A 25,791-nucleotide genomic window follows, 5' to 3' on the forward strand; every position below is an offset into this window, starting at 1 on the left:
AAAAAAGTCCATAGTGCTAGGTACCCCATTCATCCATAACCTTAAAGTCTATGTTTAATCTACAGCATAAAAAGGGATGCAAAGCATTTCTATCGTTCTGTAAGAATTTATTTTTTAAATAAATCTAAGTTAGCCCATATTGAGTACACCCTTTTCATTTTAAAAAGTACTAATGTTGTTAGCTATTGTTACAAAATGAAATATCCTGGAAATTGATAGCCCAGACCAGGTCTTGTACATCATAGAGTTACTAGTTTTGTACTCAAGATATCTTTGCAGATTACTACTTCCTTAGCTTTTCCTACTGTTTTATTAAATGCCTGCGGCCAATTAGGAATAAGATGTAATAAACATGGCAAGACTTTTACAATGAAAATTGTAAACTTTACCTTCTGTTTTCTTTCATGTTGTAATTTAAAATTTCCATAAGATTTAGCCCTAAGTATCTACAGAGTCTCCATAAATAAATGGTGCCCACAGGGTACCAACTGAGATCCTGGTCAGTTAACATAGGTATTAGAAAAAATTGACCTTGCCCTGGAGTAACTAACTCCTTATTAATGCAAAAAGTAAAACAGGCAAAATGAAATTTTATTAATTTAATAAGTTTAATTAAAATTTAAAAACAGATTTCTCTGTGCCATGTTTTAAGACTCTTGTGTGTTGAAACACTGGAGAAGAGCCGGAGTCGTTTAAGCTTTCTGTTGAGTAGAAGTTGATCATCATATCAGAAATCTAAGTTGAGTGGCTTTCTTCCGGGAAAAACAGAAGTAGGCTAACTAGATAAAAAATTGATGACTCAACTTCATTTCCATAGGAGCTAAAGCTATAATGTAATTTAACATTGCTGACTATATAAAAGGGAAAGTAAAGTGCTCCAAGATGTGTCCTCACCAGGGACACTGTCCAGAATAAAGGAGTTGTCCACAGTACAAAAAAAAAAAGATAACTATGTAAAGCTGTGCACCAGTCTTATTCTAACTCAGTATATGCATAGGTATAGTTAAGGAGATGTTTACACTAAGACTCTGTGTACCTGGTATGATTTCATGTCTGTTGGTAGTACTGATCATCATTTTCTCAATCTGACTACTCTTTTGGAATCTAGTTTATGTTTTGAGACTTGTCTCATCATAAGCAGATACTTATTTATTTTGATTTGTTTTAATGCAGCCTTTATTTATTCCTGCCCTTGTCCATAGGGTTTGTACAATAATTCTCACAGTGGAGGAGTAGCAGAATGGACTTTAGATCAGGAAGCCATGAATGTATAGATATCTTCTGAATGATTTTTCTTTTTGAGAATATACGTTAAATGATTATAGAGAAAGTGATAAGGCCAATGGACAAAAGCATGCATTAAGAAATTTACAGTCTTGTAAAAATATCTTCAGATAATTAAAGATGTGCCCAGTTTCAAAGGATGCCAGAAAGTAGGAATAAGAATTTTGAGTTGTCCTTGCCTTTAAATTTAGTTTTTCTTTGAAGTTCCATGATAAGAGGACCAATTGACAAGAAATCAGACACCTACTTGCTAGTATGTGGTGTTGGGAAATCACTTAAACTTCCCTCAACTCTCAAACCAGATAGAGTTCCTTGTAATCTGTAAAGTATTATGGCAAGGGGAGTTATTGGTATGTGGTCTCTGAAGACATTGTGTTACTCTGATCTTCAAATGAAAGAGATGGATGTGGTTCTCAGAGAGGAAGGTGGCATTCATTGACATAAGCGAGCCCTGCACATACTGGTTAAGCTGGTGAACGAATTGATGAACATAAAAGTTTGCTTTGACACTAAATGCAAGACCATATTAAATTGGTAGCCAGTTATCAGATTTATGTTAATTACATAATAGCTCAGAAATACCAAATTGGGCATAACTTTCAAAATATTGGAGAAGTCAGGCAAGTAATTCTGTGAAGATACCTAATAAATGTTTCCTCTGAGAACATGTCCTCATGGTTTTCATTATAGGAAGGAATTTGTGATAGGTTTAATTGCAGGTCTGACGAAAAGATAAGAAGCAAACCCATTTTTTTCCTTTTTGTCTACAAATGCCTTAATGGAATATAGAAGCTCCATTCTGGGACAGAGTGGAGGCAGAAGCCCATACATGAATGACATCACTTTAAACCTGCCAGGGTCATATTGTGAAGGGTAGAACCATGGAGCCTAGGAGCCAGGGAGAGTTCTTATATGTCCTGTAGTTAGAAGGATGGCTATTGGTTGGTCCTTTCCTTTCAAGTCTTCAGTGAAGAAGGCCTCCATGATTTTTTCAGTTCATGCTATTGCTTATACTTTAGCATAATTGCTTTAGGACTTAGCAGCTGTACACTTTATAACAAGAATTACAAGTTTGAGTTTCAGTTTTCAAGCAGATTTGCAAATAGCAATAGAATAAGAAAACATCCATGGAATTTGGATTTCTAAGGCATCTATATTCAGCTTAAATATTATCTTTCTTTGTCTGAAATGAACACACATCATTATGATTAAGGTGAAATGGAATAAACAATTAGATCATGTGTTACTGATCTATGCCTTCAGCAGAAATGCCCTTCCCCATTTCTTTTCTCTCTCACCTATTTTAGCCACTTTATTTTTGGCTTGTGAACCTCCCTCCTTTTTTTTTAAGCCTTTCTTAGTTTGGTTTTAAATGATTATTTCAATGATAGTCATGCATCTGTCAGTGTGACTTGGTACACATTACACAATATTTTTTAAAACAGTAAAGTAATCATTTCAATGACAGACAGCCCAGACACTGACAAAGCACTGGAGAAACGCCTCCTTCAGGATTAAGGTGAAGATTTCATTAAATATTTTTTCATTGTATTCTCATTTTGAAAATGTGCAAGAATTATTAAATTAAATATTATGATTCAATGGACCCCTTTAAGAAAGATCAGACTTCCCTCACAATTCGTTTTTGAGTAAAAAGAATTTAACTAAATAAGCTTTTATTTTCTTTTGGTCATTATTTATTTTTAAAACTCATGCACATGTCTAAGATATTTACATATGACAGGGGGGTGTGATGTACTTTTCCTATTATAAAACTTAGCACTGGTCAGGTCACCTAATGTGATTTTCAAGTCACTGCTGGATTCCAAAATTCTATGAAACCACCAAAATTTAGTAAGAAAGACACAAAGACTAGAAAGATAAATTCAATTTAAAGAAATGTAAAGAGATCATTTAGTTGGTCGTTTATGATCTTTTATAACAAATGATGAAATGTTATTTTCTTGATCATGGGGACCTGATATTCTCTGTCTTCACTAAAGGTTAAACAAGAAGATATAAGTTTGTTATAATATATGATGGGTATTTAAAAGGGTCCACTTCTGGACCATGAAAGGTGTTCAATTTTATGCTTGAGATCTTTAACAAAATTAGTAATCATTAACATTTTCATGTATTTACTATGTGAAGAAAGTTACATGTATTACTAATGGAATTTTAAGAATGCAAAGTAGTTCTGTATTTTGAAATAGCTAAGAATATGATCTGGCTAGGGTGAAAAAACAAGCTGTCCCAGAAATTCATTGAACTCAAACTCCCTTCCAGCCCTCTGACTGAAAAGCACAGTTTACGATATTTTTAGCATTTAAGATGTTTGTACCCTGTGCAAAAGAAGAGTATGTACTGCACAGAAATTACTGAAGGAGTCATAAAACATGCTCAGTTAAAAAAATAAAAAAAACTGGGTGCCATCCATTTAATCCTGTGCTATCAGCTAAGGAGGCCTCAGTAAATGCCTAAATGCCAGAGACATGTAAGGAGAAGGTAATTCGGAGGAATTAATGGGAAAGGTCAAGTGTAGTTGGAACTTGTCTTTATTTAATTTGAATTTAGTGAGCCACATCTCATCAGCTTAGAAAGATTATCATTAAAGGTAATAATGACAAACATGAGTTGTTAAACATAAAGATTATGTGATGTTGATGGGATATTCTCTGCAATTCCTTTATAAATATTAATATGATTCAAAAGGCAACAGAGAACTTTGATTTTATTGAGAGCATTTTTCAAGCATTGATAGACAATTTTACTGATGCACGGCAAGAAAGAAAATATAATTGCAGAGATTAAAGATCTCTTGCATAAGAAGATATATTATTTGTCCTATATTATTAACACTATAAATATGGAAGAATTGTATTATATTTTCAATAAAATTAATTTTTCATAATGTCCTGGAAAACAGGAAGATTACAACTATGACCTGAAGTCACTTAAAGGGTTAAAACTTAAAGGGTTAAAATATTTTGAAGGATTATGTATCAAAGAATCATAGATAAAATTAGTCTTATAAATTTAATGAGGAATTCTTTCTTTAAAGGGGAAGAGTAGATTTAATTTCACAAATTAATATATGTACTTTATGTCAGAAAATCTTTAGATTTGTAACGATGTATGAATACATATAGAGGATTGAAATAATATGAGTGAGGTTATTTGGTACTTTAATAGAGTGAATGACCAAGTATTTCAAACATTTGAAACAGTGTTTGATTAAGGAAGCAAACATCTGAAAGTGGTATATTTTGGATAGAATTTAGCATCAGCAAGTAATCATGACTAGCATGGTAACTAAGGAAAAACCAAATGAGAAAAGGAGTTAGCAAATGTGCACCATTGTTGGAGACCTTTTTCAGAACAGCTCTGTTTGAAATTCTCCACCCAGCACTAGTCCGTGCCCTCCAGCAATAGTACTGAATGGAACTGAATCAAGTGTTTTATTCAGTTGGCTGCTTGTGGGCCAGGCACTGGCAAGTGATGAGATTAACTACTGAGGAAGGGGGCCGACTAGGTAGTCCGATCTAAAGGTTTTTACCCTGTCCCTTTAGACAGAGGAATAGGAATCTGTTCCCACCTTAGCTAATCACCAGAGCGAGTAGAGTCAGTAACAGGGCAGACTTCCCCCGTTTCACTGCTACAGTGGAGACAGAGAACCGAGGTTACCTACAATTATCCTTCCATCATTTCATCAAGATTCAGTTACTTTTTCAACCCTTTTCTCCTCTTGCTAAATTATCTTCCTTTACATATTCTACTGTGCAGTTATAGAATTATATGTTTGACTCACCTTTGAATCTTTTTCAATTTCTTCATATTTTTGTGCAATCAACAGTAAAGTTCCAAATTGAACAGAGACCTTGAATAAGAGTTTATTTGGATTAAGTTATAGAATATAGCTTAGAAATCCATCCTTTTTTTTTTAAGGACCAATCAAGGTTACTTTATATAATGTTTAGAAATCATGAATAGTTTATTCTCCACAGTGGAAAAAAACGATGTCTTATCCGGGCAAGGACTGTCTGTCCAACAGGGCTCCTTTGGCACCATTTCTTTTTTTTTTTTTAAGACAAAAGCTGCAGTGAACACCTCTAAGTATAGTGAACTGACAATGAAAAACTTCATCTTTCTATATTTTCCCCCTAAAGCAAAGCTTTATTCATTCAGGCTGTAAAGGCTTCAGCGACTGCATTTCTGATCTCTAGGAGGACTTGAACTTGTCACATGTATGAATAATCTCATGTGTTGTTATGGATTTGACTCATGTAGATCATTATCCCTCCCTCTTTTTTTCCTGAAATAATATTTGTATATGTCTGTATTCATGTGTGTGTGTCTTGTTTTCTGACTCTGAAATGTTTATTATGCCTTAGACAGTTACCCCAGGGAGATTATGTAAAAAAGCCTGGAGATGGCGACTCTTTTTATAGCGACATTCCTCCTGGAGTCAGCACAAACTCAGCATCTAGTTCTAAGAAGAGGTCTGCTTTTCTGTCGCATTTTCAGATTTCTACCTGTTCCATCACACATTATTCCATTAGTCAGAACATTTCATTATTTTGCAGCAGGTTTGATTACTTCTTCCTTCTTTCTTGAATGTTAAAAAAAAAATAGTATCCTTTGTTCTTTGATTACTCTGATTCAAAATGCCATATGCTCAGAACCACTTGTTTAACAAATCAGACCAGAAATCCAAACAAAACAAAACAAATAATGTTAACTCTATATAGAAACCCTACAGTTTTTCAATCTTGCTCTTTATATGGCTTAAGAAACTATACCTAGTATTTTATCATATTTTAAATGGTGAGCTTTATGTCATGTTTGGTAGTCAAAGAAAAAGGTTACTGTCATGCTTCGATAAAAGCAGCTGTTAAAATAAATTGGTAATATGAATGCTGCGTTGAATATGTTTTAATTGTAAATATATCAAAGCTAAGCTTGCTGTGAAAAAAAAAAAAAGACTGCTTCTCTGTGAATCATATATTTGAATATTATGATTTTGCCTTTTATGCCTGGAATGATTATTTCTAGACTTTATGACTTAGAGCTTGGTCGCTAGTTAAATTTAAGTATATTTAATGCTTTAAGTCCTATAATATTGTGGATGGGGTTAAGATATTGTTTATATGTCTTAAACTTTGATGCTATATTTTTGCTGCAGGAACTTAAGGTGTATGACACCATTTAGAATTCTGCATGCTTTATAATTGCTTAATAAAATAAACTGATAGCAGAAATAAATAGGTGGGATGTTTTAGGAAAGAAGACATTCATTGAAAGACACTAAAATTTTCCTGTGGAGAATTTTTTTTTTAATTGTTGGTGGAGGTATAATATATAGGGAAAAAAAGATTGATAGCCCTAATTATTACTTTGGTCATAGTAGTTACTTTGTAGATTGCTAGTTTATTGAAAAGAAGCATGATCTCTCCTGGAGTTCTAAAGAGAGTGAATCATCTGTAAAAATTTCACTCTTTATAAATAATTAGGAAGGACAGTAGAAGACATTGGGGAGATCTGGGAACTCTACCTTGGAACTATCTTAAGAATGAAAGGGTGTTTTTACTAAGATAGCACAGCTTAAAACAAAAGTAAAAATAGTGTTTGGTTTTTTTTTTGTGTTTTTTTTTTTTCAAAACAAGTACAATTCTACGGAAGGATGTTAAAAAAATTATTCTTTTAATTTATTGGGGGCTTTTTGAGTAAGAGAGTAAGATTTACTTAAATTCTCTCAGCTTGGAAGTTTTTTTTTCTCGGTCAAATATTTAATGTTAAAGTAAATAATATGGTAAATAAGTGGAGAAATCAGTGGGTTCCAGTAGAATTTCTGTTGTCCTGTACTAAATGGGCATCATTCTTAATCAGCAAATGATGTTGAAAAAGTTCCAATCTAGGGAATTCATATATAATAATTGTGTCGATTTATTTTTATTCAATGAAAAAAGTTCCTTATAAAATAGGCATTATTAGCATTAACTGAATACTATGTGGAAAAGATTTTAAGTATAATGCTATTTCCTACAGTAGCTCAAGAAGGGTTTGAAGTATTAATTGAATAATTCCCAGATTTTAGCAAAATCTCAATGGGTTATGACTTTTAAGCAGTTAAAAATAGTATCAGATTATGTGACTTCTCCTAGGTATATGTAGTTTGTTAAAATACTTTTCTTATGTGGTTCAAGGTAGGTGTGGACATTTTGCTTCTTGTAGACGATTCATTTAAAGATGCCAGGACAATTGATTTAAATAGCAGAAGGGCTTCATGGTGCATGGGCTTTGTGAGAGATACTCCCACAACAACCATATGACTCAGTTTACTTATTGGGCAGTTAACTAACAGTTAACACTTATTGGACAGTTAACTACATTTTGGGAGTGCCATATATGTAGAGAAAATGCCAATTCTCAGAAAATAATTTTATTGTTTTTTTTAAAAAAACTAAGTATTCCTCTGATAAAGTTTAGCCAGGTTAAATAGAACAAATCTTAATGAAATCTCTTGGAAGTCCATGTTCTCATAATATTTGAATGAAAACCATTGCTTTACAATTAAGAAACATCTATGGTGGGACCCCATTAGAACTCTGCTACTTGGGTTGTATAACCAAAATATGTAGTGAATTTGTTCTGTGTAGTGTTTGTGCTCTGGGGAATGTAATTGGCTTGCATTGTATCCTGATACTTTGCAGTGATAAACTGTTGTAATGGGGTTCCATTGTATTTGACTTTTCTTAAATTGAATGTTGTGTAATTTTGCCTTTTTCATGAAGATGTTCATGTTCTGTTCATTCTTTCATTTTAGATTTTTTCTTTCTTGATTTATTTAATGCACAGCAACACTTACAAGTTTTTCTTAATGATTTCTAAACATTCATTGGATTATATTTTTGCACAATATATACACATTTTCAATTTCAGGTCAAACGGACTCTCTCATTCTTGGAGTGAAAGGATTCCAGACACAAAGCATACAGACATCTGTGAAAATGGGCGACCTCGAAGTAACTCTTGGCAAGGTACAGGGTGGCATTCTGAACCCATCTGTCCACATGACCCAAATTCTATATTCTGTGGCTCCTGACTGTAAAGACTTGTTCTTTTCTGTGAGCTCTTTAGCTCTTCTCCCAGTAGAGAAAGGGCATGTGTTATGAGTTCAATTCTTTTTATTTTCTTGGATGGGAAATGAGAGGATTTGATAGCACCAGTGCACTAGACACATTGGGAAGGCTGTACAGAGCTGTAAAGCCCTGTGCTCTGGGTGATGCTAGCTTTAAATGACACCCACTTGAAATACGATGTAATTAAACATATGGTGGGTTTTTTAAATTACTTATATTCAAATCTAGCTATAACCTATCTTTTTTCAGGTAATGTGGGAGGCAACAGAAAGAAAATCAGAGGCAAAAGATTTAGACCTCGGTCTAATTCCACTGAGTAAGTCTGCACCTCTCCTGGAAAAAGGCTATCATCCAAGGTCCTGTGCAGTTAGTGTGGAAAGCTAATTAACCAGCTCGTCAGAGAACTGTAAACCATGCCTCTGGCCGTGGTTTTGTCTTTTCAGTTCCTTTTTTTGCCATTTTAAAATTAACCATGGCTTTTCTCTTTTACATAGGCATCTCCGCAACTGTGCCCAAAGCCATATTCACTGACAGCGTGGGGTCTGGCCCTCGCTGCAGGCTTTTTGCTCCAGTTCCCTGCCATTGTGGTGTCTTGGTTGCGTTTGAAGGGAATTTTGATAACATTCCTTTCTTCTCATCCCCTGGGGTCCAGCCATTTCAGAGGGGTCACCCTTCCTCTCCCCAATAGTCACACAGCCTAGAAGCTTCCGGGGGAAATTCCCACCGTCTTAGAGCATGATGCTGCTCACAGGGGACACCACCTCTCCCGGGCTTCCTGGCAGCACGCTAAGCATTCTCTCAGACTAATGGAATTCCTTTCCCCTTTAAATTTTTCTTCCCGGGACATTTATAAGGGCATTTACCTAAACTTGCTCTTTAACGGAATCATTGTCACTAAATGCAACACTATCCATTTTGAAGGATAGCCACATTTTTTTAAAAAAAGTGGGGATGGGATCTGAAGTTACATTTAAGTCATTTATAATGAGTTAAACACATTTTTTGTGTTTGCTTGTTTCTCCACTGAATAAAGTACAAACAAAACTAAGCTTCCCCAAACCCCATGGAATAAAACACCTGGCCCTGCTTCTGGATTTTTACCACCTGGTTTTAATTAACCATGTTTTTTTTGATCCATTTAATTTTTTTTTTTTTTTACTAATATCTCAGTTCAGCGCTAGTTCTTCCTCCCAGGATCTCTGTTGCTTCTTTATGACTTCAATATTTTAAAAAATCTGAATAGCAGGTATTGGTTAACTGCTTCTCAGAAACTTATGTTAGCTTTCCCATCGTATACCCTGCCTTTTTCAGTCCAGGACAATAACATTGCCCTGAAATTCGGACCTTCCTGCTGATGGTATTGTCTTGTAAGTGGCTTGTCGAAGTTTCCTAGAGGATATTTTACCATAGAAACAATAGATAGGTTCAAGTGATACCATTGCATGGCCCAGAATGGCATCATAGAACTCCATCATAAATAACTAATCTGTTAGAGTTTATCTTATACATCCCCAAAGTGCTTGGATGCTTTAGGACTCATTGTGGATAAACTCTTCTTGGAATGTTGTTTGATTTATTTTGCATGAGGTCACCTGGTGAAGGGCTCCTTAACTTATCCCAGTGGCTCACAGAAGTATAGATGAAATTGCAAAATGTTCTTCAGAACTTCCTACTGTTTAGTTTTCTAACAGTATTTTGTATAACAATGCTTTGAAAACTCAAGTGACTAAGAAAAAAGATCCAACATTATATTAAAACTGTGAGTTTAGGACCCAAAGGATACTTGGTGTTGAGCAAGATTCATAACAGTGTTTTTTAGAGCGATCACTTATTTTTACAATTTTTTCTGTAAAATTCCCACTTGCATCATATGATAAATATTATGCTGCTAGCTTGCCCTTGAGAAATCTTGCCTGTGAGATAATTCAGTTATAACATTTAATAAGCGATCATAATGGAATTATCTTTACGAAGAAGAAATATAAAGGATCCCCTCAGAGTTTTCAGACTTTCCAGACTTGGGTTACATGTCTCATGTTACCTAAATGGTGCCAAGTCTGTGAAGCTGACCACACACCTGTTGTACAGGCACTATACTGCATATATATTTTTTTCTTAGAAGGAATACTAATACATAGCATATCAAGAATTATATTAACAAGTTTTTTTAATCCTTTCCATATTTGTTAAATAATCCCATTTGCCTCTGATATAACAACATCATTTGTGTGACCATATGAGGAGCAGAATGACCATGGAAAAACACATCTTTTTAATTTTTTTAGACTAAGAGGTATTACCAGATCTGTTATTTCAACATTCCTTTTAGTTTCTCATCATCCCACAGGATGATGAAACATTGGGACATGAATTAAAACATGCACCACAAATGCATACTCTGCTAATTAACAACACAAGATATCCTAGTTTAATGTATTGTTTTCCCCCCTGAAAGCTTTTGCATCTTCCTCACTGTTGTACGTGATGTTAAACCAGTTTTTGGCTTAGACTTTGTATTATATATTGTGTTTTTACAGGAGGGAGCCCCAAGCACCTGAGCCTGGGCACTCCCTCGCCCAGACAGTCCCATCCCAAGGCATAAGCCCAGGGGGCTCTGACAGCCCCCAGACAGGCAGTCTGGATCACAGGTCAGTCTCCACCTGCCCCTCCATTCTGGGCTGCCACTTAATCTCCCTCCGAGTCCCTTCCTTGGCTGAGAACAGGGTCATTTAATCTCTGACGGACCCCTGACGTCTGCTCAGAAGTGGTCCTGGTCCAGCCAGCACCAGCTAGTTTCCTCTGCCTTTCTCTCCTGGAGAGCACACAGAGCTCTCCTCTCCTGTCTAATGCATTTTATTTTATTTTTTGCATGTTGCGCTACAAGCCAAGTCAAGCCACATAGGCAGGTTTATAGCAGTTTGATAAAACCCCATCACTCCAGCCACCACGACCTAGAGTATTAGGAAGCCCGCTGTGATGACACTTTCACAGCAGATCCCCGGGAGGAGCAACAATTGAGAGCTCTCTTCAGTGACCTCTAGTGAAGTGATCACACCCATCTGAGATGCTCCTGAGAAGAAAGAAAAGGTCCGTCAGGAGCAAGTCAAGCCATGTGGTTGCAGGTTTCATGGCACCAGTCCTCTGAGCTTCTAAGATTGTCAGTGAGAGGAACACGTGTCTCTTGGACGTGGCCATCTGCCTGTGGGTGATCCGGTTTGCTGTGTGGCTATGTGTCACCTGATGACAACCGCTGCATGGGCTTTCCCACAGTTTCCCCCAGGCCCCAGCATTCACGAGTCTTCATCTGTGGCTGCACTTGCTTTTTGATTATTTTCTTTTTGTTCGGAGTCTCAGTGGAAATCTTTATGCAAGTTTTAATGGCTATCTCTGTGAAAAGCACAAGTTGGCAATGATTGTGGCTAAAGGCAAAACTAGTGTGAGTTGTTCCAGAATCAAGGGACACTATCTTAGCAAAAATGGTCTTATAAGCATATAAAGTACCTGACCCTTCTCTAAGGAGGGAACTTCGTGAACTATTTTATAGCATATATTGGGTATAGCTAAAAACAAAGGAAATGATTATGGGGGGGGAAAATCTAATTTGTTTATGTAACTATGACAATATAGTCTTGACTTAAATGCATTTGCATTTAAATACTTAAATGCATTTACAAACTAAAACTACATATGGAGGAAAGACGCAAACTGGACCCACAAATAGTATATTTTATCATTTTCCCTGGTTTGTTTCCAAATAACCTTAAAAGTTTTACAGAACTTGATCTTCATTGCCTATAGTGTTTCTAGAAGTTACTTTTTAAAATGAGAAAACTCAGTAAAATCTCCAAATTCATCCAAGGCTGAATTTGTTGAATCTAGGTTTATTTTAAGAGGGCAAATACTAAGGGAACATGCTTTTGCTTGCCGCCGCCGCCCCCCCCCCCTCCCCCGCAAGTCCGCAACTCTCCCCCAGGGTAAAAAATAAAAGGAAACTGTGAAAAGAAAAACAAAACCTGCACTCCCAATTTTACTACCTTTAAGATTTTCCTTTGTGATTAATTCTGATGGAGACTTTGCCAGATCCGCCTGGGAAATGCTACCTTCGGCCATTATTATCTGCTGCCCATCACTCACACGGTGCCCACACCCTCAGAAGGTAACCTGTGAGGGCCCTTTCACAATGGAAAATGAACACTTTAGTCTGGGGTGCAAGCGGACGAGGAAGGACCATGACAGCCGCACCTCAATTACTAAACCCAGCCTCAAGGTCACGGAGGCCTGCTGGGACCACGATGAATGTGCGTTGGGGCTCCAGAATCAGAAGAGTGAGACCTTTCCCGCTCCTTCTAGAGCTGACTGGAGCACCTTTCTTGTTAAATTCCAGCTTGGGATCTGCTATCAGGAGAAAGAGGCCATTTAAAGTCTTCCCTTTCATATTGGAAAGAGAACGTGGCTCCTTACCATTGTTCTTGGGGCGATGTGCCCAAACACCAGGTTGGAGTGGCAGCCCTCAGGGTTCTCAGAAAGTGCCCTTACCATTTGAAACCAAGGAGCCCAATGAGAGGTGGCCTGGAAAATGCCCCTTTGGAGGTGGGTGAATGGGATTGCTCACAGCACTATAATGGAAAGAGCTTCTGAGTCCCTTTGGGAAACCACTGGAGAGCCTCTCCTGAAATGTGAATCGGTCCTAGAATGCCGTGAGCCTGGCGGTAGCTGAGTTTCTGCTCATGTGATTGTACCGACTGCCTCATAACCACCCAACATCCATCCTGGTTTATTTGCCATAGTCACTTGCATTTGGAGGGTGAAGAACATCCTTGCTAAGCTTGTGCTGTGTGTTTTCAGATTTTTCTATCTTGTTCTGCTTTCTTTGTTCCTTCCATTGCTTTCTGCAGGTATTTAAGCCCATGGTTCAAAAGAGACTATAATGTAGCTAAGTGGGTAGAAGATGTGAATAAAAACACTGAAGGACCATACTTTAGGTATTTTATAAATTAATTTTATATCCTTTTCAAACTCTCCCAGCACATACAAATACTGTAGTGTGACTGGCTCTCCATCTTGTATCTCCCAATACAAGTTCCCAGAGGTGGAGAGGGTCCTTGTTTCTTTGCTGCCTTTTGATTGATCTCTGTTTTGGGCTTCATGAGCAAGTCTAGCTCTTTTCTGAATGTTTTGAATGAAGCCACGTGAAAGGGTTGCCACTTAGTGCATGTCCTTGTTACCATCTTGAGCTTTTTAGTAGCTTTCTGTTCATTTTATGCTCTGTAGTGTTCTGTGGGCATGAAACATCCTTTCCACTAATAAAGAAGCACTATTAACCCGAGCAATTTAATTTCTAGAATCTACTTATTCCATAGTGCATTTTTCCTACTTACCACCTTAAGAGTGCATAGTGCATACGAAAACTCAAGGAAAAATACGAAAAGGAACTAAATGCAATTGGTGAAATTTTACTTCGAGTAAAAGCCATGATTAGCTGTAACTTGAAAATTATTGAGAGAATATTGGCCACGTGAGAGTGTATGGAATGAGTTTAGGTTGTATTTGTTCAGTACAACCATTTGCTACCAGAGTAGGGCTGTGCTGACAAGTGCTTTACAGATTCTCAGCAAAGCTAAGGAATTTTTTTTTATTCCAGTAAAAATGCTGTGTCTAACACTTCAGATAGAACAGGAAGCAGATCTGCAGCATGCCCTTGATTCACAAACAAGCAGGTAGAGCATCTGTACATTTTAGAAACTAGCATATTTACTCAATTCACTGCAACTCAAAGAGAATTTCCAAGAGCTCTCAATGGCATTTTTTCACTCTTTATAATAGCAGAGTGATTTCCTAAAGACAAATGTCCATTTTTACTTTGTGACAATTAATATAAAGAAGAAAATATAAGCTGAACTGCTACCTCTGCTGAACACAACTTAACTATAAGCTTTTGATTATTTATCGCCATGACTTGGGTCAGCATTTAACAGATATCAAAATATATATGTGGATTTAACTCTCAGCACCCATGTAAGGTGGACTTTCTCTTCCTGTGTACCATTTAGTTTAGACATGTATAGTTTGAGAAAATGATTAGACCTGCCTGCATTTGAATTTGATCCATACATTCGCATATGCCCCAAGGAAAGCATAATCCCTGCCTGCTCACAGAAATATATCCTGCTTTTATACCCCACCTTTCCCTCTTGCCCTGTCCCTCTGCTTATACCACTTTCCCACTGAACCTCATACACATACACTCACATTCAAACATCCCGCCCTCACCTGTAGCTCCCAAGATGGCCAGCGTCAGGAAGACAGGTAAGATGGTTTGGAATGTTATTTGGAATCTTGGCTCACCTGCAGTCCCGTTTCTCCTCTCTGTCTTCCTCAGGCTTGTGGGCAGATTATAACTTGTATTAGTCATGGAACCAAAAGAGAACATCTTTGGTCCTATGTGGGCTAGGGCTGTTATGCCTAAGTGGACTTAGCATTTTGCAGCAACAATTTATGAAATGGTACCCCGGAAGAGTTGATTCACCTCCCCTGGGTGAGCTGAGTAGTGTATGTGGCTCCCAGAGAAGAGTTCACATTTCTTCCAATCGGCACCCAGGTCTGCCCAGAAGCTGCATGACTAAACTCAAGTTGGATGGGGAGTGGCTTTAGCACTCCCGGTTGCACGTGCAAAGCTGCAAGGGCAAGTTTAGAGGGTTCCTTTATCGCCTCTGGTAATATGAGATGTGGGTTTCCACAGGGGATAGTCATATTAAGACGTAATGTTTTTTGGTTTGTTAAGGGTAATCAATACAGAATTTCTGTGGAAGTGGTGAATTATTGAGATACCCCAGGGCTTTCCGCACAAGGATTTTAATGCAACAGAAAGAATTTCATCCACTCTCCATCCAAGCCATGCCTCACATCGCAGGCCCCGAGTGCATCCATGCCTTGGCTGACGCTCTTTGCCAACCCTATGCTTAAGCTCAGGTCTGCTTCATTGGCTGCCAGGACATTCAGGATCACTTTTCCTGTCAAAACCATCAATGAGGGCAAAGGTCTCTTTATTAAGGACCCCTGTGTGGTGTGAGGTTTCTGGCATCGTTACCAAAATGCAATGGGGACTTAATGAATGCAGGAAACAGGTCCAGAATACAGCCAGCCCTTTAACATATAGGAATCACATCACCACAAAGAGCAAAGCAAATGCCAAAAGACACTGAGTGATCAGAGTGCCTCAGCTGTGCTCCCTTCCCCAGTGCTCATGTGACTGGTTGCTCAGGTTGTCGTGGGCATGCATTCCAGACTTTAGAAAGGAGTGGGTGGGTCAGGGCAAGAAAATGATCTCCCCACACCTAGATCCTGGAGGTAGTTCCGTGGGTGACAGGGCTTTACAAGCCCCTGGGAGGTATCCTTACTCTTGGGTATTAGCGGATGGATTACTCACTTCATCACCAGATTTTGAGTCCACTCCCATGACCTCATGGAAAATGCTGTGACTCTGAAAATGAACTTAATAATGGTCATGTACTGCGTGCCTTTATTTCTCACAACATCAGGAGATGTAGGTATTCTTATTCCCTTTCTCTGGATGGAGGAAACTGAGGCACAAAGAGTAACTCAAGGTAGCACAGCCAGTTTTAGAACCAGAATTGGCTCTGACTCCAAAATCTATTCCCTTTCCATTTCACTGTAATTACTTAAAAGTAACAGGGTGGGCATTGACTACATACATCCTATCCTAGGATACTTGATAAACCCCTCCGGATTAGGCTACCATTAAATTTGCATGTGAACACAGCCAAGAGGTGGACCTGTGTCCCTTGCGTGTAACTGTGCCGGGGGACAGAAGTGGACTGAGATTGGCCTTACAGGCGTATCTCCTAAAGGCAAGCCCAGGAAATCTGCTGCAGCCCTAACACACACCACAATGCATTGGCACACAGGCACAGTTCCATTGTGTAATTCTAAATGGCACCCTCTATGGTTATGATGGTTTTTAAAAATGCAGTGATGTTAATGGGTAGCATTTGCCCAAAGATTGCTTTGTCAGTGAATAAGCTGGGCCCATGCCTGGGTGTCAGTGAAAGCGATCAAAACCACCGGGCAAGTAGCCAGGGTCAGAAAAGAGCCTAGAGGTGGTTGGGAAGAAATGTCAAGTTTGTTTTTGTTTTCCCTAAACTGATTTACCCTGCCCTGTTCTCAACTCTTATTTTGACTCCTGCTCTGGGGCTCTCCATCCCCCTCACCCCAAGATAATCCCCTTTATGCTCTCACATTCCACCCAACCTCCAGGACCCCATGCCCCTCCCGTAAACAAAACCTACCTGCTTAGCTTCTCTCCCCTCAGGTTCCAAGTATCAGTTAGCCTATGTGCTCATGTGCAGTTTCTTTGGGGTTCTGGAGAATACCGCCTCTTTTAAGTCATTATTGGCTTTGGTCATGGGAAGGTATTTGAGGGGAAGACTGGACTGTAGTCCTCATTGGAATGGCGATGTATGTGTGCAAAGCTGGTCATTTCCACTCATGGCCCAGTGAATGGCTGGCATGACTTTGAAGCTATAAGCTAATGGCTCATGTTAAGGACACATATACTGCAGCAAATTAAACTAGTCTTGCATGATCCCCTAAAGTAACTGAGATTTAGTTGTTTGTGTATCTGACTAGCTTTCTTGAACTGGGATATCTTCTCAGTGGTGATTAGGCTAAAAATCTGAATGGAGGTTAATGTCCCTTGTTTTAGAAAGTTGTATTTAAATACAAAAGTTTGTCCTCATTCCACATATATTGAATTTGTTTACTAAAGTTCATAGTCCTGTTTTAGAAATCATTAGTTTCTGAGTTAGGAAATTATGTTGTAGTATATCACTTTAATAGTACTTTAGAGGATTTGAAGTACTAACATTCTTCGTTCTACCCACATGCTCCACAGTGGAGAGCACTGACACAAGAGAAGCCCAGTCGAAATAGTCTAAGCCACACTAAGGAGTGGTTCTGGACATTTCTCAAAAACAGAGGGAACATTAGGAATTCTAGATTAAAAGCAAACGGAATCACTCTTGATTCTTAAAATTGAGCGAGAACGTTCAGGGTTTGTAGGAAAAAAATATTTTAAAACAGTAGCTTGCATTCAGTGTTCATAAAACAGAAACTGATTTGAAAACCGTGACAGAACCAGAGCAAAGGATAATGTATGGATGGGAACTAAAATTTAAACTAAGGAAGGAAGAAAGACATCTTTATGCCATTGGATACGGTATAGGCTGCAGATCTTCTCCTAGCCAGTATTTTACCCCCGCCCCATGCACCCTGGTGGAGTCAGTCACTCACAGGAAGCTGATGAGGTGCATTCTTCAGAAATCAGTACTTGAGCTCTAATGTGACAGTGTAAGCAATTCAGTTGTGTAGGTCATTACCACTTTGCACCAGGAACTGAGGAGTCATGGATGTGTAGTCACATCCATGTGTAGACATTTATGAATGGATAGCTACTGCTAAATCATCACATCTATCTTCCACTGATATGTTATGAGGTGACACTTTTCACTCTTAGCTGGTTTTTTTTGTTTTGTTTTGTTTTATTAACTTTAAAGACAAGATGGCAAATATGGGCTCTTCCAGTGTGCTCTGTTTAGTCACAAATATTAACCACCACACGTGCACAATCAACAAGAACAACATACTATGCCAAGAGCTTATATATAATCTTTCATTTGGAGCATCTCCATGATGGAGAGAACACATGTTATCCAAATAGGAAGGGGTCTTGTCATTGTGTTATTTTTTAGTTTTTAGTAAAATTCCAATCACACTATAGCCACCTTATTGACACACCAAGTGTACCTACATGAGTTAGCAAGATCCACGTCTATGGCCTAGAATCCTCCCCTGCCGACATGCTGATTGGAGGGACTAATCAGACCATTTTTGTATGTTCTCATCAGACTCTTTGTTTGGCTGTAACTCTGCACTCCTTACTGCTTGCATGTTTACTAATTTATTATTAAAATCACTGTATTTGCCTTTGTTCTTTCACAACTAACACATTGGCCTCTGAATGCATGAGTTTTGTGTAAACTGGTGTGTGACTTAGCAACTAATAAATGTAGCGTTTGTATTGTATTTGGGGGCCTTAAAAATAGAATTGGAATAGCCGTGCTAAAAATATATATATTTTTTAATTTATGTGGTAAAAATAAGGCAGACTATTGAGATGTTGTATACTTAATTCACCATTATAAGCTCTTAGAATAATTTTATCCCTTCTCCATTTTAGCTTTTTATTCCATAGGACACTCCATTCTTGGCTTTCTAGTTGAAAGTATGATTCTGTGTACTAACATTTAGACAGTCCATTGCAGCTATAGGTTAGGAAGGTAAAACACCAGCATTCCAGTGCTGTGAATGATGTTGTCTCCCAATAGCTAACCCTCTGCAGTAGTGGCCTATGAAAGGAGAAGTCAGAGGGTTCGTTCTGAACCCACTTTTCAGATATTTGAAAAAGACATTAGGCCATCACATAGTATTTACTTCATGTGTTCTCAAACGTCTCAGGACTTTATCTCCTGCCAAGTCTCCATCTTCATCAACTGGGTCTATTGCCTCCAGCAGAAAATACCCCTACCCAATGCCTCCACTTCCTGACGAGGAGAAGAAAGCGAACCGACAAAGTGCCAGGGTATGTGGAAACTTCCTCCGTACGCCAATGTCATCGGTCATGACCCTGTATCTATGAGTTCATCTTTCCAAAGAGAGAGCTCTTTTTTCCTCTTTGTTCATAAGCAAAAGCAAAACATTAAGTTTGAAAAATACACGATTTTGGGGGCATTGAGGCTCAGATTTATATTTGCAAATTATTTTAATCACTGCATTGATAGATTCCAGAAATATTTGGTGTATATTAAGGATTTATTGCTACATATTTACATCTCATTATTCAGTGTAGCTAATATATTGCTACCTGCCAGAGAGCCCAGTTTGCTTACTCAGGCCTTTTTCTTGCTAATAACACCCAATAGGATTTTAGAAGTAGTAAATCAGATCAGTGTCTTGGAGATGGGGGTGGAATTTGGCAACAAAGAAAGGGGACTTCAAAATTTGTAATATTTAGAGTAGATAATAGGTAGGGTGAAATTTAGCAACCTTTTATATTTTAAAAAGCCAGATTTAGCCCTACCTGGTTTGGCTCAGTGGATAGAACATCAGCCCACAGACTGAAGTATCATAGGTTCAGTTCTGGTCAAGGGCATGTGCCTGGGTTGCAGGCCCAATCCCTGGCCCTGGTCAGGGTATGTGTGGGAGGCAACCAATCAATGTGTCTCTCTCACATTGATGTTTCTCTCTCTTTGTCTCTCCCTCTCCCTTTCACTTTCTCTAAAAATCAATGGAGAAATATCCTTGTATGAGGATTAACAACAACAAAAAGCCAGACTGAAAAATATTCATTGAGTTGATTATTTTTATAAATATAAGGTTCACCAGATATTTCATTTAAATACTAAGTCCTCTTTTACATCTTAATCATGATTCTAATCAGTCTTACAGATTAGAGCCATTGTTCCCAAAACAGATCCATTATGTGAAAAGTGGGATACAGTGGAGTTTAGAGAGGCAGACCAGCCCTTCAAGGCTTAAGTGACAAATATAATTGAAGAATAATTACCTTAATTGATGTCCTGGCTCTGTTGTGGTCAGTTACATTATAATGTTGATCTTCTCAGAGATAATTTTGCAAAAAAAGTAAAATAAATTTTTAAAAGCCTGGCAGATTTATCTGCTAATGTGTCCTGGGTTCCTAGGCCCTTTGGTTTTGAAAAATATTCCAGAGCTTCTTTGATCCTGAACCGAAATTATGGAGTTCAAGGTAAATGTGGATCATTCAAATTTTAACTCCCTCAACTCAAAGTCAGTAAGAAAACACATTATAAGCTGATTACTAAATAAAAAAGACTTTAAAAACAATCAATGGTCCTTTGTTAATTATATAAAAATTATCTTTATATGTTAATTTGGAAAATGATAAAAGATGAAAAGGAAGAAGATAACTCAGATATACCTGGCCGGCATGGCTCAGTGGTTGAGCGTCAACCTATGAACCAGGAGGTCACAGTTCCATTCCTGGTCAGGGCACATGCCTGGGAATCGTGATTCTTTCTCAGCATTCATGTGTCTATCTCTCTCTCTTCTCTCCCTCTTCCTTCCTCTCTGAAATCAATAAATATATATATTTTAAAAATATATAACTCAGATTCCCAGTATTCAACTTCCAGGCCTTAAAAGAGGGGCTTGTTAATAAGCATCCAGCTTTTCATGATATGTGTATGTGGTTATAAAATCTAAGGCGATCTCACTCCTTCCCTCACCGGGGAGTTGCCGAATATCTCTTCCCGATAAATTGTCTTCATTGCTGCTTTTGCTAGAAAGTTGGGGTGTCATGCCAGGGTGCAGGGTTTTAGAAACTTTCCCGCAGGAGAATTCCTGAGAATGACCAATCCCCAGAAGACATGACTGACCATGGCCCCTTCCTGGGCAGCATGGGGAGCAGTAAAGACTGTAGCCTCTGGGACAGTTGTGTGAAAGGCCTGGCTGGTTCTGTCCACTGTGGACCATCCACATGAGTGGATAACAGGATCCTGCAGAATAGGCAGCCCCTGTCTTCAGGCTGTTTTTGTGGGCTGTGGCTAATCAAACCAGCAGATCTTTTTTTAAAAAAATATATTTTATTGCCCTAACCGGTTTGGCTCAGCGGATAGAGCCTCAGCCTGCGGACTCAAGGGTCCCAGGTTCGATTCCGGTCAAGGGCATGTACCTTGGTTGCGGGCACATCCCCAGTAGGGGGCGTGCAGGAGGCAGCTGATTGATGTTTCTCTCTCATCGATGTTTCTGACTCTCTATCCCTCTCCCCTCCTCTCTGTAAAAAAATCAATAAAATATATTTTAAAAAATTATATATATATATATATATATATATATATATATATATATTTACAGAGAGGAAGGGAGAGAGATAGTCAGAAACATCAATCAGCTGCCTCCTGCACGCCCCCACTGGGGATGTGCCTGTAACCAAGGTACATGCCCTTGACCGGAATCGAACCTGGGACCTTTCAGTCCGCAGGCCGACACTCTATCCGCTGAGCCAAACCGGTCAGGGCATAACCAGCAGATCTTTCTATCAGCAACCCCTCTGTTACAGTGATACAGACATGGCCAAGGTCATGCACTGTCCTAAAAGTGATGGCGTGGCAATTTTTAGCTTCTTTGTCCTGTCAGGGGTCATTGTGGCCTTCAGGTTTTCCCAGTGTCATTTCTTTGTTCCTTTGGCAAGCTGTCACTTATTTTTTATTTATTTATTTTTTTAAATATACTTTTTATTGATTTTAGAGAGGAAAGGAGAGGGAGAAAAACATTAGATAGAAACATTAATGATGAGAGAGAATCACTGATTGGCTGCCTTCTACATGTCCCACACTGGGGATCGAGCCTGCAACCTGGGCATGTGCCCTGACTGGGAATCGAACTGTGACCTCCTGGTTCATAGGTCTACACTCAGTCACTGAGCCAAGTGTGCTGGACTGTCACTTATTTTTTAATCTTCCTAACCATTTGTGAGGAAACTGGACTCACTGAAGCCTGAACTCTTTATTACCCCATGCCATCCTGTGAGCATCAATCCAGATCTTCCTTCCCTCAAACTCCTACAAGCCATTCATAGTCACTTGTCTTCACCAACATGGATTATCCCCCCACAATGATCCTCACAGTTAGAGATTTGGTTTACAACGTGTGAGGAGATGGCTGTCTTTTTAAGTGAGAAGGACATCTAAAGGTGACCTGAGGTCGATAACACTGGTGGTTGTACCACAGTTCTGAGAGGTCGCCAGCCTGGGCATCAGCATAAGAATCCATGAAGATTCAAGAGAACATATCAAGGGAACCTATATAGAAATATCCATTTAGTTCTTTAGTTATTTCTTTGTTTTCATTCCCAGAAACTCATTAGTTATATGCCCCAGACTTCCAGTAAAAGTGGAAATTGGATGCAACCTAAGTCACCCTTAGGCTTTCTTTGTTCATGTTTATAATAATTATACCCAAATCATATTGTCTGGAAACATAATTTATTAGCTAGATATTTTTTAAAAAATTGGCCTTCCTTCTCTGGTGAACTGAGTTACATTCATATTTAATCATGCCAAAGTTGCTTCCAGTCCATTAAGGCAATTACTGAACATCATAGAAATTAGATATGAACAGGGCCAATATAAAGAGCTGGTGGCAGAGGCAAGGAGAGGGAAGAGGTGAGGAATTAAGGCCTTGATGTCCTGCCCTGGATGCTTCGTTGTACTCTGACATGTCAGGTCCCAGGAGAAGACACTGTTGTAGGCGGTAGAGATGGAATTGGAGGGTGTATAACCTGGTCATGGGCCCAGGGCAGTGATTTCGAAGTGGGTGGTGGTGGAATCATACTTCCCTGAGGTCTGGACTCAGTGTTGGCTGTACATGGGATTGTCTGAGGCCTGAGACCCACCTAAAGAGACTGGTTTGGTGCATTGTCCAGGAAGTGGGATTTAAAAAATGTCCCGAGACCACTGAGCTGTGCCGGTGGACTGAGAACCACTGCTCCAGCTGGCTATTTCAGAATCTCAGGGAAAGAAGGGGGTAGTTTAAAGAAACAATATTTTAAAGTATTTCATTTGAGACCATCTTTAATGTATTCAAAACTTTGAGTTACACAAATGAGGATGAGAGGAGTCATTTTGTATTAAACGATGACGGTTGTTAAAAAGGTTGAGATATAGGTTTAGAGGTAAGAGAAAGCGCTAAAAATTAGTGTTTATTTTATCCATTTATTAGACTTTTTAAATTACACATCAGCGTGTGTCTCCACAATCACATAAGTATGGGTGGAGTCACCAAATCCTTCTCATCTTCATAGCTCACAATACGTCTGTTTCCTGCCTTCACAGTGTGCAATTTGCTTTTCTCTGTTGTGCAGCTCTGGGAGACATCCATTTAAGATCAACTGTTTACATGTGACACATCGAAACTGTTTACTTCAACTTTTATAGACACCCAGCCTCGCGGAATCACTGCAAATCTATCTGCTCTCCAGACGCTACGAACCCCCTGGAGATGCCTGACGGAGAAGCCGAATCTCACATCCAGAGACCGTTTTCTTTTCGTCACTGGCTTAGGATTTAACTGAACCCTGAGAAGAACTACTGAAATGTTACACTATAACATGGAACAGTAAAGGTCCTGGTATATTAATGGACAATCCGCATGACAGATATATGTAGAAGTATCGCTAAAACTAACTCACACGACCCAAATGTAGCAAGTTTTCTAAGGGACAATAGTGGATTCAGAACTTGGTGTTCTGAGGCCCATCCTTGCTGTGTAGACAGTGATGCTGTGTGCATGATGCTTCACTTTATTGTTTTCCACATTTAAGGAAACAACATGCCATAATAGACACTAGCATGCAGGGCTAAGGCATATAGGATTTTTCTGCAGGACTTTAACGCTTTGAGAGGCCAATATCCCATATGCTAACTTTAAACATGTATTTTTAGGTTTTTTGTGTTTGTTTTTTTTTTACTTTTCATATTTATATCAGCATATGAGGACAATTGTACATATGTCAACATTTTTAAAATTAAAAAGCAGCTGTTCCACACAGTGTATTTTGCCAAATGCCTCAAAACAGTCAGTCACAGTCACATCATTGTTATCCATCAGATGATCTCTAAAGAGTAGAAGCAGGTGATGTTGTAAATATAGTACTAGTCAGTGCTGTAAATGTGTCTCCATAATTGGTATTTGTCCAAAACATGTGACATCCCTTTAAACTGTGCATAGTGTGGAGGCAGTTTTATTGGGTCTTTAGTTGACCAGGAGGACACATGCCCAGCAAAACCCATGGCCTCCACTGCTTGCAGGGGCACCATCCAGTAGGGCAGCTGTCCTGCCTGCAGGCCCTCTATGCCGTGGCTGCTCCCTGGGGGTCCTCCAACCTGCTCACTGTTCTCCTGGGGGCTACAGTGGCTGCCTCCAGGAGAACATATTTCAGTGCAGGAGCACATCTGCTGGTTTCCCTTTGGAGGCCTGTGAGCTCCACTGAAATACATCCTGCTGAGACTTAGCAAGTGCATCAAAGATGCCTGAGACAACAGGCTGCTGCTGTATTGGTGGTTCCCAACTTGTGAATACTCCAACCCAGTGATTTTCAACCTTTTTAATCTCATGGCACCCATAAACTAATTACTAAAATTATGCTGCACACCAAAAACTGTATTTCTTGCTGATCTGGCAAAAAAAAAAAAATGATATAATTTTGATTCGTTGACACCGGATGGCTATTATTGTGTTGACTGTTGTCTATTTTTTTTTTTAATTTGACAATATAAGAGAAAAGTGGTCAGTGCCCCTGACTAAATAGTCAGGTATTGCATATTTTAAACATTCTTGAGGCACACCAGTTGAAAATTGCTACTCTAACCCCTTGTGGCCTAAAGTTTTGTTCTTTATCAAAATTTTGCAGCCACCTTTATCTGTGAAATGAATAATTTGTTTTGCTAAAAAAGAAACTTTCATACTGCGTACTAAGGACGTTCATCATCAGTGGGATATGGGAGTCCCAACAGGTCATTCTGCGCTGACTTGGAAGCGAGAGGCTGGGCGGTTCTACCAGTTGGGCTGGGAAGCCTCACCTTTTAACGAAGGGTTAAAAGAAACCTAAGCCACAAGTGTGCAGTAACGGTGCCGTTACCCAAACAGCTGGCCGGGGAGAGAACCTGATGTTTTGAACTCTGTGTTTTTTTAATCCATGGAAGAGTGAGAAATCTATTCAAGGCCCTTCTTTACAAGCAGAATTTGATGAGGTCACCAGGCGGCTCTGTCATTCTAAAGAAACGTCCCAAGGACACTTCCCTCTCAAGCTCAGAAACTGATGGGATCAACCACATCCTCTGTGGTGAAGAGTACTTCTGAGTTCCTTCATGTTCTCCCCTTTTTCTTGAGAGGAATGGAATCTGCAGACAAGATTGCAGAAGTATCTTCTGAAGTTGATCTCTCCCAGGAGGGTTCACGGACAAAATCCATGTCTTTTCCATGGGTGGTCATCTGGGATCCCCAAACGGAAGGGCCGAGTTAGAAGGCGATGTGTTTTACTGTGTGTTTATGTCTCTGAATGGACCTCTTTTCTGAAAGTGTTTGAACATATTTGAAAAATCAATTTAATTATCCAAAATGATAAAGTTTAAACAGCATTTTTCATGACAGGAAGGGATATAACTGTCAAGACTACAAAAAACAACAACGATCCATCAGACTAAAGGTTGGGTGAGTGTTGGGTGACCTTGCCACCTAGCACAAGCCAAGGGCA

The 25,791-nt window shown here is 38.9% G+C and overlaps 1 protein-coding gene across 13 annotated transcripts in view; it reads left to right on the forward strand.

Annotated features, from left to right (window-relative positions):
• The window catches only part of ADAM22 (ADAM metallopeptidase domain 22), a 181,649-nt gene extending 155,936 nt beyond the window's left edge, over positions 1 to 25,713 (forward strand). Inside the window, exons 27-34 of one of the 13 annotated variants that reach the window (XM_081102588.1) lie at positions 5,676 to 5,870; positions 8,224 to 8,321; positions 8,673 to 8,739; positions 10,961 to 11,071; positions 13,319 to 13,405; positions 14,700 to 14,729; positions 18,957 to 19,080; positions 23,401 to 24,718. In XM_081102588.1, the coding sequence (XP_080958714.1) occupies positions 5,676 to 5,870; positions 8,224 to 8,321; positions 8,673 to 8,739; positions 10,961 to 11,071; positions 13,319 to 13,405; positions 14,700 to 14,729; positions 18,957 to 19,080; positions 23,401 to 23,421 (733 nt within the window). In that variant the 3' untranslated portion in view covers positions 23,422 to 24,718. Of the gene's footprint in view, positions 1 to 5,675; positions 5,871 to 8,223; positions 8,322 to 8,672; positions 8,740 to 10,960; positions 11,072 to 13,318; positions 13,406 to 14,699; positions 14,730 to 18,956; positions 19,081 to 23,400 lie in introns of all 13 variants that reach the window. The other 12 variants (XM_081102592.1, XM_081102589.1, XM_081102591.1 and 9 more) reach the window with 12 other exon arrangements.
• Positions 25,714 to 25,791: the final 78 nt, after the last annotated feature.

The sequence above is a fragment of the Myotis nattereri genome (assembly GCF_964212035.1).
Source record: "Myotis nattereri genome assembly, chromosome: 11".
NCBI classification, from domain to species: Eukaryota; Metazoa; Chordata; class Mammalia; order Chiroptera; family Vespertilionidae; genus Myotis; species Myotis nattereri.